At 42.1% G+C, this 15,048-nt stretch overlaps 1 protein-coding gene across 1 annotated transcript in view; it reads left to right on the forward strand.

The window, feature by feature from the left end:
• The window catches only part of LOC120056288 (phospholipid phosphatase-related protein type 5-like), a 66,304-nt gene that overhangs the window by 26,232 nt on the left and 25,024 nt on the right, over window positions 1–15,048 (forward strand). The window contains exons 2-4 of the mRNA XM_039004534.1: window positions 134–266; window positions 4,384–4,634; window positions 10,353–10,529. Coding sequence (XP_038860462.1) covers window positions 134–266; window positions 4,384–4,634; window positions 10,353–10,529 — 561 coding nt within the window. The remainder of the gene's footprint in view (window positions 1–133; window positions 267–4,383; window positions 4,635–10,352; window positions 10,530–15,048) is intronic.

A 15,048-nucleotide genomic window follows, 5' to 3' on the forward strand; every position in this document is an offset into this window, starting at 1 on the left:
TTGGTTGATGTGGCACGAAGGCATTGCTACAGGGAAGATGGTTTAACAAGTTTGCATTCTTTGCAAAAAAAATCACAATATTCAGATCCTGTTATCAGTGATTAAAGTCTCTCTCTCTCCCTCTGTATGTTAGATCACAGCCATAGAGTCGGTGTTGTTTCTGCTTCAGTATGTGTCAGAGGACCTGGACAACAGGGAGAAGATCATCGTAATGGGAGACTGCTGTTACCTCAATCCTCTGGTGCGCAGGACCTTCCGCTTCCTGGGTACGTGTTTCGGCAGTAACCTACCTCCATACCACTTGCCGAATGCTCACTGTCACCATGCAGAATGGCTGCCCTAATTCATGATGTGGTAACAAGGACCTTCGTTGCAGTATAATGTCAAAGGTCTGCACTCAAAATAAGACAAAGATTGTTGGTATACAGTAAGTGGTGTACAGGAAATGTCTGACTCAAAATGAGAAGTGATGATGAGTGATGTTTACCTATATTTAATGCAGCTAGTAAAGTACAACGTAGCAACATTTTCTAAGCTATCATTAGTGTCAACAAAGTTAAACCTACCCACATATGCCTAGGTCTGGCTGCAGTCAAGATGGTGAATGGAATGTTTGTCATTGCCGTGTGCTTGCTTGAAGCACTGCTCCGTGGTGTTTACCCTTGCTGTAAGAAAATAACATTTACAAAAGCCCTAAAGAAATGAAGTGGAGCGGAATTGATTGGATAAAAGCTGTTTGAATATCTGTAATATAGTCAGTGCAATTTTTTTTAACAGTGACTGTGAGACTGTGTTTTGGCCAGTGACAGCTTTTAGGACAGGAAGTCCAATGCTAGTGTAATCAAATCAAATCAAATGTTATTGGTCACATACACATATTTATCAGATGTTATTGCAGTCGTAGTGAAATGCTGGTGTTCCTAGCTCCAACAGTGCAGTAGTACCTAACAATTCACAACAATACACACAAATCTAAAAGTAAAAGAATGGAATTAAGAAATATACAAATATTAGGATCAGCAATGTCAGAATGGCATTGACTAAAATACAGTAGAATACAGTATATACATATGAAATGAGTAAAGCAGTATGTAAACATTATTAAAGTGACCAGTGATTCCATGTCTATGTACATAGGTGTCATGACGTTGGGTTGGGGGTAGGTTTATGACAGTCATAAATACCTCTTTCCCCCTTTTTCTCTCTCCCTACTATAACTGATGTGACATAAGAAAACCCCTTGGTTAACATAGAGATTCTGGGAACATCAGAAGTGGGGGGGAAATGAACTATATTCTGGTAATCCGACCAACTGAACATATGCGGTGGTACTTAAGGTATATTATGTCAGTTCGGTTGCCCTCTGACACATTCTCATCAATGATAGAATGACATAAACTCTACTGTGGAAAGTCTAAACGTCAGAGGTATCGGATTCACATGGAATTGTTGTTTAATTCAAATGTTTGAATATGAAATTATTTGTGAAGAGATGAAATTTAATTTTAGCTTCCAAATGAGAGATTTGTGTTTTCATAAGTTTGGGCTTCTGCTCAACTAGGGGCCCGCCCCTGTGAAGAGACATGGGTAATAGACTTTTCAGACACACCCCTCTCCCTCCACTATAAAAGCCATTGACAAAAATATAACTTTCTGTTCCGGGACGCTAGGATGACGATCCGGTGTCAGAATGGTTCAGATAATAACTACAGAACTAAGCCAACAGCAGCATGGACTTTGGTTGTGAATGGTATGAACTTTGAACTCGTATTCACTACAGAAGGGATACCTCCTAGCCGTTGAGTTAGCAACAGCTGCTACAAACGTAGGTTAGGAAGGACAGTCAGAGTATCCCGTCTACTACACACGACGTTACTCCAACGTATCCAGTGATCACCAGAGACATTCTTCAAAGGACAGAGGACTCGGGTTGGCGATATGGTCTTCCATCTACCACCAACCTACTGAAGCGCAGCTCAGAGTAAATATTTATTGCATTTTCCTTCTTCAAATGGGCGGTAATTTAGAATGCATAAGATACTGTATTTACGATAACACAGCTTCGCCTATGTTCCAGTCTCCCGCTCTTTCACTAAAACCCAGCCCCCCCTTTCCTTTGTGTAACAAGCTGTCATGTCTATTCCGCCCGCTAGGGGCGTTTTCTTTATGACGAAACTTTGTAATCAAGTTGTGATTTAATTGTGTATGTGTGTTTCTGTGTGATTAGTTAGGTATTTAGTAAATAAATAATTAAACCCAATTTTGTATTGCTGATTCAACTTGTTAGCCAGGATTCTTGCAGATAACAAGGATTTACCACTTTCAGATGAGACTGAATAAAATGACGATTAAGGTGACTGCTATGGATGTAAACTATTACTAAATCTTTAAGAGTTTATTCGAAAGATAACAGCTCTATAAATATTCTTTCGTGGTGTCCCTCTCTAGTTAATTAATATTTACATGATTAGTTCAATCAGGTAATATTAATTACGGAGAAATTATTTTATAGAATTGCATGTCATAGCAATTAATCTGGCATAGTCAAAGACACGACATAGGGCAGCAGCCTCTAAGGTGCAGGGTTGAGTAACCAGGTGGTAGCCGGCTAGTGATAGCTATTTAACAGTCTGATGGCCTTGAGATAGAAGCTGTTTTTCAGTCTCTCGGTCCCAGCTTTGATGCACCTGTACTGACCTCACCTGGATGATAGCGGGTTGAACAGGCCGTCGCTCAGGTGGTTGATGTCCTTGATTATCTTTTTGGACTTTCTGTGACATTGGGTGCTGTAGGTGTCCTGGAGTGCAGGTAGTGTGCCCCATGGTGCGTTGGGCAGACCACACCACCCACTGGAGAGCCCTGCGGTAGCGAGCGGTGCAGTTGCCATACCAGGCTGATACAGCCTGACAGGATGCTTTCAATTATGCATATGTAAAAGTTTGCGAGGGTCTTAGGGGCCAAGCCGAATTTCTTCAGGTTGCAATATTAAATCCCTGAGCTTACAAGGTAAAAATCTGTCGTTCTGCCCCTGAACAAGGCAGTTAACCCACCTAGGCCGTCATTGACAATAAGAATGTGTTCTTAACTGACTTGCCTATTTAAATAAAGGTGTAAAAAAAAACTATTTTTTATTTATTTAAATTCGGCAAAATCGGCGTCCAAAAATACCGATTTCCGATTGTTATGAAAACTTGAAATCGGCCCTAATTAATCGGCCATTCCGATTAATCGGTCGACCTCTAGTACCTTTAACTGCTCTCCCAAGACACTTGCCTTAGGAAGCCTTTCAAAGGGAGATATACATAATCATTCATAAACAGCCGTATATAGAATTCAGATACATTATATTATGCAGTGTCCCCACAAGGTGAATAGGTACCTTCTAAAGTTAACAATCCCAGAGCACCTCTCTTGTAATCATTGTCAGTTTGACCTGTTGCATTGACATACAAACAGTCCCTGGGACATAAACTATGTTGGGGAGAGAAAAATGTGCAGTTTACAGCTAATTACCTGTAATTCTACATATTTTTCCATGGGACGTAGAGAAAATGTTGTAGTTTTAAAGAAAGTTTGCTGCAATTGTAACCATTCTGTCAAATGTGCAGTTTCACAGCAAATGTCCTGTATTACACATTTTGCCATAGGGTGGAGAGAAATGCTTGTCATTTTTAAAATGATATCTGAGTGAGAGTGACTAACAAAATCGACTATGATTAATTCAAGTTTAGATAGCTGGGTAAATTAATTTACCAATCCCAAAATTTGGCTGACATGGGCTAATTGAGTGACTGCCAGTGACTGACATGACAATAGAAAAACTGCTGATACACAACCGAACTTCTAAATTGCACTTTGTGTATTCTACTATTCTAACTCTCAACAATAAGTTGAGACCGCCACTGATGCCGCATTCACATGCTAGTCAGAACTAGGAAACTCTGAAATGTCTTATTTGGTCATTTGTTGAACATGACACGTGATTAACTACAAGTTAGACATTTCAGAGTTTCCTAGTTCTGACTAGCACGTGAATGCGGTATCAGTTCCCTAAAAAAACTTTTCTGCCACAAGTTGCCCATCCCTGGTCTAATCAGAAACTGCAGTCAGGCCTTTAACAATTTTCTATTCTCTGGAGGATTTCAAGCTGAAGGAAGACATTCAAGGTGAAGGACTCTCGTCTAGACAAAGATAATCATATACTCATCATTAGTCTATGACTCATTTAACACAGTGGTTGGAGACCACCCTGTCTCTTCACCTCCTCACCTCTAACCTTTGTTGATCTCTCTCTCTCTCTCTCTCTCTCTCTCTCTCTCTCTCTCTGATTCCCATCTCTCTCTCTGATTCCCATCTCTCTCTCTGATTCCCATCTCTCTCCAGGTGTGTATGCGTTCGGACTGTTCTCCACAGACATCTTTGTAAACGCAGGCCAGGTTGTGACAGGAAACCTGTCCCCTCACTTCTTGACGGTGTGTAAGCCCAACTACACGGCCCTGGGCTGCATACAGACCGCCCGCTTCGTCAACCAAAAGGGGGTGTGCACGGGAAACGAGGACGACATCATGCGCGCCCGCAAATCCTTCCCCTCCAAAGAGGCGGCACTCAGTGTCTACGCCGCGCTCTACACAGCGGTAAGTGTAGTACACTATTTGTAGAAGTTACTATTACGTATTATTTATTTATTACTATCACGTATTTGTTTCTTTGTTGGTGGGCTATTAGGGATGCAGGATGATATTACCACAGTTGGCTATTATACAGTACATACGGTGAAGTGGGGGATCTCATGCTAACTATGCATATCTGATCCTGTCGACTACGCCAAATGTACTACTAAGGACTGTTTGAAGATGATCTACGCCACTTTGTTTAAAAGGCCTATTATACATAGTTCATTTCTATTGGTGGTCCTACTTCAGAAGTTTGATGTTGACTCTGCCCATATCTCTTTAAAATTTGAGAATAGAGAATCTTCCCTGATCTGCTCAAAGCCAGGTTGTTGCTATCAAATCCTAAATGGAATTTCTGCTTATTTCAGAATGTTAATGATTGCCCATTAATTTCATGTTTATGAGACTGAGCTTAGATTCATTGTAAAGTTTTTGGCTTTACTTCTTTGAACAGCCAAATTATGTTAAATGTGTACAACAGACAATTTTACAATATCCTTGTGGTAACCATCTGTTTTGTTCAGATTTAGAACCGAATTGCATCCAGGTTTTCAGAAAAGTAGGCCCATGGCTTTTCACCCCGAGCCTATATTGTGCTGCTGCTGTGCTATTGAATGGAACAGTTGGATCTAGACTGAGCAGAATGATTTGCTCTGCACAGAATGCGGCTCCGTTGATATTTTGGAGGGTTGCTGCTGTTGTTGTTGGTGTCTATGCTGTTGAGCACCTTGATCAAATGAGTTCTTATTGAAGAATTTCCACTCTGAAGACGGTGCAGGGAAAAGGGTGCTCCAAAATCACCGCCCCATCCTATTCTGTGCTCCCTCATTTCCAATTTCAGCTCAAGTGGCCCGCCCTCTAAGATTGGATGTCTCTGTTTTTCTCAAAGCGACTGATTGTATGTGAAGCCTGAGGGTAGAGGCTAGACACAGCAGTTTGGGGACGTGCTTATCATGAACACTCATCCAGCATTAGAATGTTTAGAAGACAGTATTTATATTTGCGCAATCATTTCAAATGTTTTGTTTGAATTATTTATTGTTGCCAGAGGAGGGGTACATTTGGAGTCAATGCAGAGTGAATGCAGGGATAGTTATTCAAATTGCTTTCTGGTTAATACTGTAGGCTATGTCTCTGGGTCTCAGGGCTGCTCTGTGCCTACCAGCTAGCGCTTAGCGGTAATTGCTGCCTCTTGCTCTTCAGCCTTATTGGACGTTGTCTCTCAGAATCAGACATAGACTAGGCTGCATAACCCTTGTCTCTCCTTCATGCTTGTCGCTAGAGGGGTGAGGGACTGGAGGTGAGTTGGAAGAGCAGAAACAATGTCCTCTCCAAACGTTACTAGAGCAAATGTTTCATCTCCACTTCATTGAAACTGCAAATTAATTGAAAGTTTACATATATACTGAACAAAAATATAAATGCAACATGTAAAGTGTTGGTCCCATGTTTCATGAGCTGAAATAAAAGATCCCAGAAAATGTCCATACTCACAAAAAGCTTATTTCTCTGAAATTTGTGCACAAATTTGTTTACGTCCTTGTTAATAAGCATTTCTCCTTTTCCAAGATAATCTATCAACCTGACAGGTGTGGCATTTCAAGAATCTGATTAACCTCTCTGGGATATGTGGGACGCTAGCGTCCCAACTGGCCAACATCCAGTGAAAATGCAGAGCGCCAAATTCAAATAAATTACTATAAAAATTTAACTTTGATGAAATCACACATTCAATATACCAAATTAAAGCTACACTTGTTGTGAATCCAGCCAACGTGTCAGATTTCAAAAATGCTTTACGGCGAAAGCAAACAATGCTATTATCTGAGGATAGCACCCAAGCAAACAACCACAGACCATCATATTTCAACCCTCCAGGCGCAACACAAAACGCAGAAATAAAGATATAATTCATGCCTTACCTTTGACGAGCTTCTTCTGTTGGCACTCCAATATGTCCCATAAACATCACAAATGGTCCTTTTGTTCGATTAATTCCGTCTATATATATCCAAAATGTCCATTTATTTGGCGCGTTTGATCCAGAAAAACACAGGTTCCAACTTGCACAAAGTGACTACAAAATATCTCAAAAGTTACCTGTAAACTTTGTTCAAACATTTCAAACTACTTTTGTAATACAACTTTAGGTATTTTTTAACGTAAATAATCAATAAAATTGATGATCTGTGTTCAATACCGGAGGAAAACAAAGTATAGCAAGCCTCTGTGTAACGCGCCTCTAACAAAGAGTACACTTCCCTCGAGCCTCATTCTGAACAGTGTTACTTCTTAATTTCTCAAAGGAAAAACCTCAACCAATTTCTAAAGACTGTTGACATCCAGTGGAAGCGATAGGAACTGCAAGAAGGTCCCTTGGATTCCCAATGAAAACACATTGAAAAGAGAGTGACCTCAAAAAAAAAAGAATCTGAATGGTTTGTCCTCGGGGTTTCGCCTACCAAATAAGTTCTGTTATACTCACAGACATGATTCAAACAGTTTTAGAAACTGCAGAGTGTTTTCTATCCAAATCTAATAATATGCATATCTTAGGTTCTGGGCCTGAGTAGCAGGCAGTTTACTTTGGACACGCTTTTCATCCGGACGTGAAAATACTGCCACCTCTCCCAGAGAAGTTAAACAGCATGATCATTACAGAGCTGCACCTTGTGCTGGGAAACATAACAGGCCATTCTAAAATGTGCAGTTTTGTCACACAACACAATGCCACAGATTTTGAGGGAGCTTGCAATTGGCATGCTGTCTGCAGGAAAGTAACTCAGTAAAATCTTTGAAATTGTTGCATGTTGTGTTTATATTTTTGTTCAGTATAATTAACCTTTGGTGGCAGATTCAACATTACTTTTCTTTCAGCAAATTAGTCGTAGTGCAGAGACATATCTTTTTTAGAACTCTTAATATTGTTCATTGCAACTGACCCTGGAGCGGTAAGAAAAGTAAGCCTTGCCTGAGTCAGACTCCTGCCCCATGGGCTATTCTATCTCCTGTTTTGTAGTGTGAGACAGCTTGACATACAAGTACAGCCCCATAGACAGCAGAGACACCAGGTCCCAAATGTTTTGTCTTTCATATGAAACGACTGGAAATCGAACACCCAACCTTCCAATCTGATGTACTGAGTACGGATACTATGCTTCTCGGAGTCATGGCTGAACAAGGACAGGGATAATATACATCTAGCTAGTTTTTCTACGCATCGGCAGGACAGATTGGCAGATTCCGATAAGATCAGGGGGGTGATGTGTGTCTCTTTATTAACAACAGCTGGTGCACGACCTCTAACATTAAGGAAGTCTCAAGGTTCCAAAATGGTTCCAAAAGGGTTCTTTGGCTGTCCCCATAGGAGAAGCCTTTTTGGTTCCAGGTAGAACCCTGTGGGGAAAAGGTTTTACATGGAACATAATAGGGTTCTACCTGGAACCAAAAAGCATTATTCAAATTGTTTTCCTATCGGAGAACCCTTTTAGGTTCTACATAGCAGCTTTTGTTTTCTAAGAGTGTAGAACACCTCATTATAAGCTCTAGACCAGGGTTATTCAAAGCTTGCCCTACGAGGTCCGGAGCCTGTGGAACTGGCTTCGAGGTTCAGTGTTGACTTTGAGGGCTGTAGACCACACTATTCACCAAGAGAGTTTTCAACTGTATTTTCCGTAGCTGTCTATTTACCATCACAAACCGATGCTGGCTCTAAGACCGCATTCACCGAGCTGTATAGTGTCATAAGCAAAACCGAAAATGGTCATCCCGAGGCGGCACTGCTAGTGTCCGGTGATTTTAATGCAGGAAAACTGAAGTCTGTTTTACCTAATTTCTACCATCATGTCACCTGTGCAACTAGAGGAAATCAACTCTGGATCACCTTTACTCCACACACAGAGACACAAAGCTCCCCCGCCCTCCATTTGGCAAATCTGACCATAACTATATCCTCCTGATTCCTGCTGACAAGCAAAAACTCAAATCACGCTCTCTGTAGCCGATGTGAGTAAGATATTTAAACAGGTTAACATTCACAAGTATATAGAGCTTGTGCTTACCAGTTGGCAAGTGTCCTCACTGACATTTTCAACCTCTCTCTGACACGTCTGTAATATCTACATTTTTCAAGCAAACCAGCATAGGCCCTGTGCCTAAGAACGGCAAAGTAACATGTCTAAATGACTACCGCCTCTGTAGCCATGTAATGCTTTGAAAGGCTGGTCATGGCTCACATCAACAGCATAATCCCAGACACCCTGGACCCACTCCAGTTCTCATACTAACCTAACAGATCCACAGATGATGCAATCTCTATTTCATTCCACGCTGCCCTTTACCACCTGGACAAAAGGAACACCTACGTGAGAATACTGTTCATTGACTACAGCCCAGCGTTCAACACCATAGTGCCCTCCAAGCTCATCACTAAGCTAAGAACCCTGGGACTGAACACCTCCCTCTGCAAATGGATCCTGGATTTCCTGATGGACCGCCACCAGGTGGTGAGTTTAGGCAACAACACATCCGCCATGCTGACCCTCAACATGTGGGCCCCTCAGGGGTGCGTGCTGAGTCCCCTCCTGTACGCCCTGTTCACACATGACTGCGTGGCCGCGCACGACCCCAACAGTATACTTAAGTCTGCCGACGATGCGCCGGTGGTAGGCCGGATGACGATGAGACAGACTATAGGGAGTAGGTCAGAAACCTGGCAGTGTGGTGCCAGGACAACAACCTCTCCCTCAACCTCGGCAAGACAAAGGAGCTAATCGTGGACTACAGGAAACGGAAGCCCGAACAGGCCCCCCATTCATATCAACAGGGCAATAGTGGAGCGGGTGTCCACATCAACTAAGGACCTATCATGGTCCAAACACACCAACACAGTCGTGAAGAGGGCATGAAAACGCCTCTTCCCCCTCAGGAGGCTGAAAAGATTTGGCATGGGCCCTCAGATCCTCTATGTTCTACAGCTGCACCATTGAAAGCACTTTGACTGGCTGCATCACTGCTTCGTATGGCAACTGCTCGGAATCCGACCGTAAGGCGCTACAGAGTGTAGTGCATACGACCCAGTACATCACTGGGGCCGAACTCCCTGCCATCCAGGACCTCGATACCAGGCGACCAGGCGGTGTCAGAGGAAGGCCCTAACATTTCTCAAAGACTCCAGCCTACCCAAGCCATTTGGAATTTACATTGACTCCCTTTATTATGTTTTTATTTATCTTGCACTGACTCCCTGGCGCTGGCTCTATGCACTCACTAGACTCTACCCACACACTCACACATACTACACTGACACTCACTCACACACACACGCTCACACATAAACACACACACTCACACATAGACACACTTTCACATACGCTGCTGCTACTCTGTTTATTCTGTATTCTGATTGCCTAGTCACTTTTACCCCTACCCACATGTATTACCTCAACTACCTCGTACTCCTGCACATTGACTCAGTACTGGTACTCCTTGTATATAGCCTTGTTATTGTTTTTATTGTGTTACTATTTCCTTTTTTATTTAGCATATATTCATCTTACTTTTTAACTGCATTGTTGGGAATGGGCTCATAAGTAAGCGTTTCTCTGTAACGTCTACACCTGTTGTATTCGGCGCATGTGACCAATAAAATTGGATTTGATGTGTGTCTCCCTGCTGCAGATGTACATCACGTTAACAGTGAAGGCCAAGGGGACCAAGCTGGCCAAGCCTGTCCTATCTCTGGGTCTCATATGTTTGGCATTTCTCACGGGCATCAACAGGGTGGTGGAGTACCGCAACCACTGGTGTGACGTCATCGCGGGATTCATCATCGGAGGGGCCATAGCAGTCTTCATGGTGAGGGATCTCAACATCTTTATACTACAGCCTTCTTTTAAAGATAGAGAGATCGTTTCTTTGAACGTGTTTGTTACGTATTGTTAGGTTCTTATTTGTCAGAGTAAATAACTCACGGACACTAGATAAGCTTTAATCAAGTTTAATTCTTCCCAAAGGTTCTGTACAGCTGTATTCAGACAGCAAAACATTTCTCTCCATTACAGTTATATACATCCCACTTAAGACCCTCCTCCTTCTCTCCAATCCTTACATCTTATGGTTCAACAGAAAGAGGGTAAAGAGGGTAACAGGATACCAAACCCTTATTACTCCACAGATATCCATCTGTCTTCCCTATATCAACAGTTGCTCTCCTCTCGTCCGCCCAACACATTCCAAAGCCTTCTGGCTTTCTACAGAGAACCATTAACTTCTGACATAAAACCGGGTCTCTTTCACTCTTTCTATTCAAGGCTTCTTCTCTATCATTTATTTAATATCTCAATGTTCAAAGTTTAGCCGATTCCAACTGTCCTTCCTCTTGAACAATAGCGTCCTAATGTTCAATTTACATAAACTTCGAAATTACTTATAAATGGATAAACCATGATATTAAAACAAGAATTTACACAAAAAACAAATACAAATTATTATAAAACATGAATTACACAATCTAACAAATGGAACAAACAATGAACAACATTCACCTTGAGGTTTACAAAGTAAGAGACTTATGGCCTCTGTACTATGATCACACAATTTTATTCCCATCTATCATCACATAACAAAATGCCATTCCAGCTGAATCTGCTGTCTTGTTATATGTCAGATGGAGCGGCTTTGGTTTCTCCACTTCCCCCTTCTGGTTCCTAAGAGAGATAGAGCACAAGACCTGGAAAGCAACAAAAAGACACACAAAACATAACAGTATTAACAATGTGATAAGCTATGCATAATTATATATACATGAAAACCAGAGTCTTGAGACCCTGACAATTCCCACTCTCTCTTCACCTGACTCTATGCCTCCCGGATACTTTCCTGCTGAGTTCCACAAAAATGAAAGCTCTAAAAAGCTTCCTCATGCTTACACCCAGTCTTCCCCTTTCGGCCCCAGGTTCCGAGAGGTGTTCCCAAGTCATGTCATTTTCACTTTGTTCCCCATCTCCTCCATTTCACCTGATAGGCATGTCACCTGATATGCAAGTGCGTATCTCTAATCAACATTACATCCTCTTGAGGTAACTCAGCACTGTATATGCTTTCACATCAATGCCATCAACATTTTGTTCAGAGTACAATGACCCCTCTATCCTCTATCAAATGATGCATTAACCAATAAAGCAGCTAACCCCAACTATGATGTTTATAGTAGCTCCCAGACCCAACCCATCTGCATGTCTTACAGTGGATTCTAGTCGGTCTCACTCCGCTTCCTCTGTCATGGTGTTTTCACTCACCCATTATGCAGCTGGACCTCACTTCATGTGAGAAGTATGCACCCCCCAAGGAGAGACATGACGATCTTTACCACTGCAGGTACTGTACGGAGTAGTGTGTGTCCCAAACCAACGCTGTCCCAACACCCCCGCCTGGTGTCTCTTGATGTACACTCAGTCTCCAGAATTCAGCCCGTGCCCTTGCTTATATCTCTGCTTTCACCTGAGGATATACATACTGCAACACATGGGTCATTTCCTGACAACATAATTAGTGATACTTGAATAACCGCATCCCCTGTCCTCCCATCGGTCCCCCAGTTACCAATCCATGTGACATGAGTCGTCATAAACTGATATCCCAACAATGCTACTTAGTAACCATTGCTACTTCCAACATGGCCCATGACTATAGTCTCACAATACCCCTCATTTGTGCAGTAGTCCAATTCCATGCTATCAATATAGCATCCTTCGCTACTAATACTGCTCCTTCAGTTACTGTCCCTACAGCTCCTTCAGTTACTGTCCCTACAGCTCCTTCAGTTACTGTCCCTACAGCTCCTTCAGTTACTGTCCCTACAGCTCCTTCAGTTACTGTCCCTACTGCTCCTTCAGTTACTGTCCCTACAGCTCCTTCAGTTACTGTCCCTACAGCTCCTTCAGTTACTGTCCCTACAGCTCCTTCAGTTACTGTCCCTACAGCTCCTTCAGTTACTGTCCCTACAGCTCCTTCAGTTACTGTCCCTACAGCTCCTTCAGTTACTGTCCCTACAGCTCCTTCAGTTACTGTCCCTACAGCTCCTTCAGTTACTGTCCCTACAGCTCCTTCAGTTACTGTCCCTACAGCTCCTTCAGTTACTGTCCCTACAGCTCCTTCAGTTACTGTCCCTACTGCTCCTTCTGTTACTGTCCCAACAGCTCCTTCAGTTACTGTCCCTACAGCTCCTTCAGTTACTGTCCCTACAGCTCCTTCAGTTACTGTCCCTACAGCTCCTTCAGTTACTGTCCCTACAGCTCCTTCAGTTACTGTCCCTACAGCGCCTCTGCAGTGAGAATACCTCCTGCATGTAATCTGTCAAATGTTCCCCGGCTGTTAGAAATTGGAGAAAAATGTATGAGTTGGGAATAATATCCAACCTAACAAAACTCTGAGTCACAGGTGTCCTGAAAGTTTACCATAGTGTCTGAAATGCCAACACTATCTCTTCTACTCTTACCATGATCTAGGTAGGTGTAATGTTCAACTAAATCCCCATATTGTGTACAGTTAGCTGCTCTCCCTCTTCTATGAGCTATCTCCTGTAACAATATACAGTCTCTGGGGAATGATACTCCTCTATCATTACATCTAACCCATAACACACTATACTCCTAATGCATTTTCTACAGTTCTAAACATACTACCACCTTCTCAAACCAGTTAGTCAATATACATCATTCCCTCCTCTGGAACAATGAACACGCTCATGTTCCACGAAACCTAAAAACATATTATACAAAGTACATGTTTAATAACTTAGCACAACTCATATATGCGATGTAACATAACAATTCTGAATACAGGTTAAAATAATAAAAACGTTAATAGTTGTCCCAAGCTGTCATCCAGTGATTCCCCCAAACAAACCACCTCCCCTCAGGATGACACTTAGAGATACGTTTCTGGAGACTCTCTCTTCCAAATCAATGTTAGCAGCGTATCCACCCCTCATCGTGCTTGAGCAATTCTGACTCGCTGTATCCCAATCACAACTAAAACATTTTATAAATTATCCAACCCATATTTAGAATGACTGACTTCAGTGCTGACTTTGAGTCTAGGGCTCATATTCCAGTTTACCAACTTAGCACAGATCATCCCTGTTAGAACATACATTTATAAACAACTTTTTATTGCTGGTCATAATTCTTCTCAATAGCGCCCCCCTTTGTCCCTGTTTTCCTGTCATGATTGGCCTGGTAAAGAAAGATCAGTATCTCAATGCATTTTTAGTCTAAATAGTTAGGGGGCGTATACCCCCACCCCCACCCCCCCCTTTCCTTCACCCGGCACTTATCATTCTAGCGTGTCTTCTTCAGATGTCGTTTACAGTTCATTTTCCCAACGGCACATGTAACTTTTGCCTGTCACATTTCATGGCCCTTGATAATGTCCCGATTTTAATATCCAGGTAGATACTTCCGTTTCTCCCACGTACACGAGTCTCTCACCTGAGCTTGTTCTCTCTCTCTACGCTCACTCCACACGCGCTCTCAGCACCCCGGCCCTGATTCATGGCTCGGACTCAGATAGGAGTGGTAAAAGTCACTGTCTCCCATTGCCCGCCTTTGTCGCTCTTTCTTCAGCCGGTTAGGGAGGGTTTTGAGGTTTACACACACTGTCTATGGTCAAATTATTCCTACCATGCATTAAGACACGATCTGACGTCACCTTCCATGATGACCTCAAAAAAGCCCAAATCAAAACAACAGTTAAGTTCATTACATTTCTGTTTCAGGAAACCAGACAAACATTGACTATTTGACGAATTATGACTTTAACCTTCTTTTAATACCATCTCTAAGACAAATGTCAAAAAGCATAACATAATGTTACTGCTAAAACCATTTTCTAAATTAGTCCATACTCCCTTATTCTACTGGCGACCTCTAGGAAGAGTTACCAGATCTTGAAGTTAGCACCCTAACCCCTCGCAGAATTCCCACTCCAGGATCCCAATCTGGTGAAATTTGTATCAAAACAAAAACACAACATGAAATCAGCAATACCTATATCACAATCCATTTGAAGTAACTGTCATCCCTTATTAACATATATTTTCCTTCCTTATATGCAGCCTGAACACAGTACCACTGTATAGGTACCCAAAGACCAGGACCTCAGGGAACTGGTCATTTTCCCCTTTCAAACAAGTGATTAAACAAAAACATGTTAAATCAAAAATAAACAAATTCGAATAACTAATCAACTTAGACTTACAACGCTTTATAACTCCCTACGGAAATAATAATAATTTCCTTACATAATGGTACAATTTGGATAGAGAACGGTGTTTCTCATGAATTTTATAATGAAATCCCCCTGTTCCGTCAAT

Source organism: Salvelinus namaycush, chromosome 11, assembly GCF_016432855.1.
Source record: "Salvelinus namaycush isolate Seneca chromosome 11, SaNama_1.0, whole genome shotgun sequence".
NCBI lineage: Eukaryota > Metazoa > Chordata > Actinopteri > Salmoniformes > Salmonidae > Salvelinus > Salvelinus namaycush.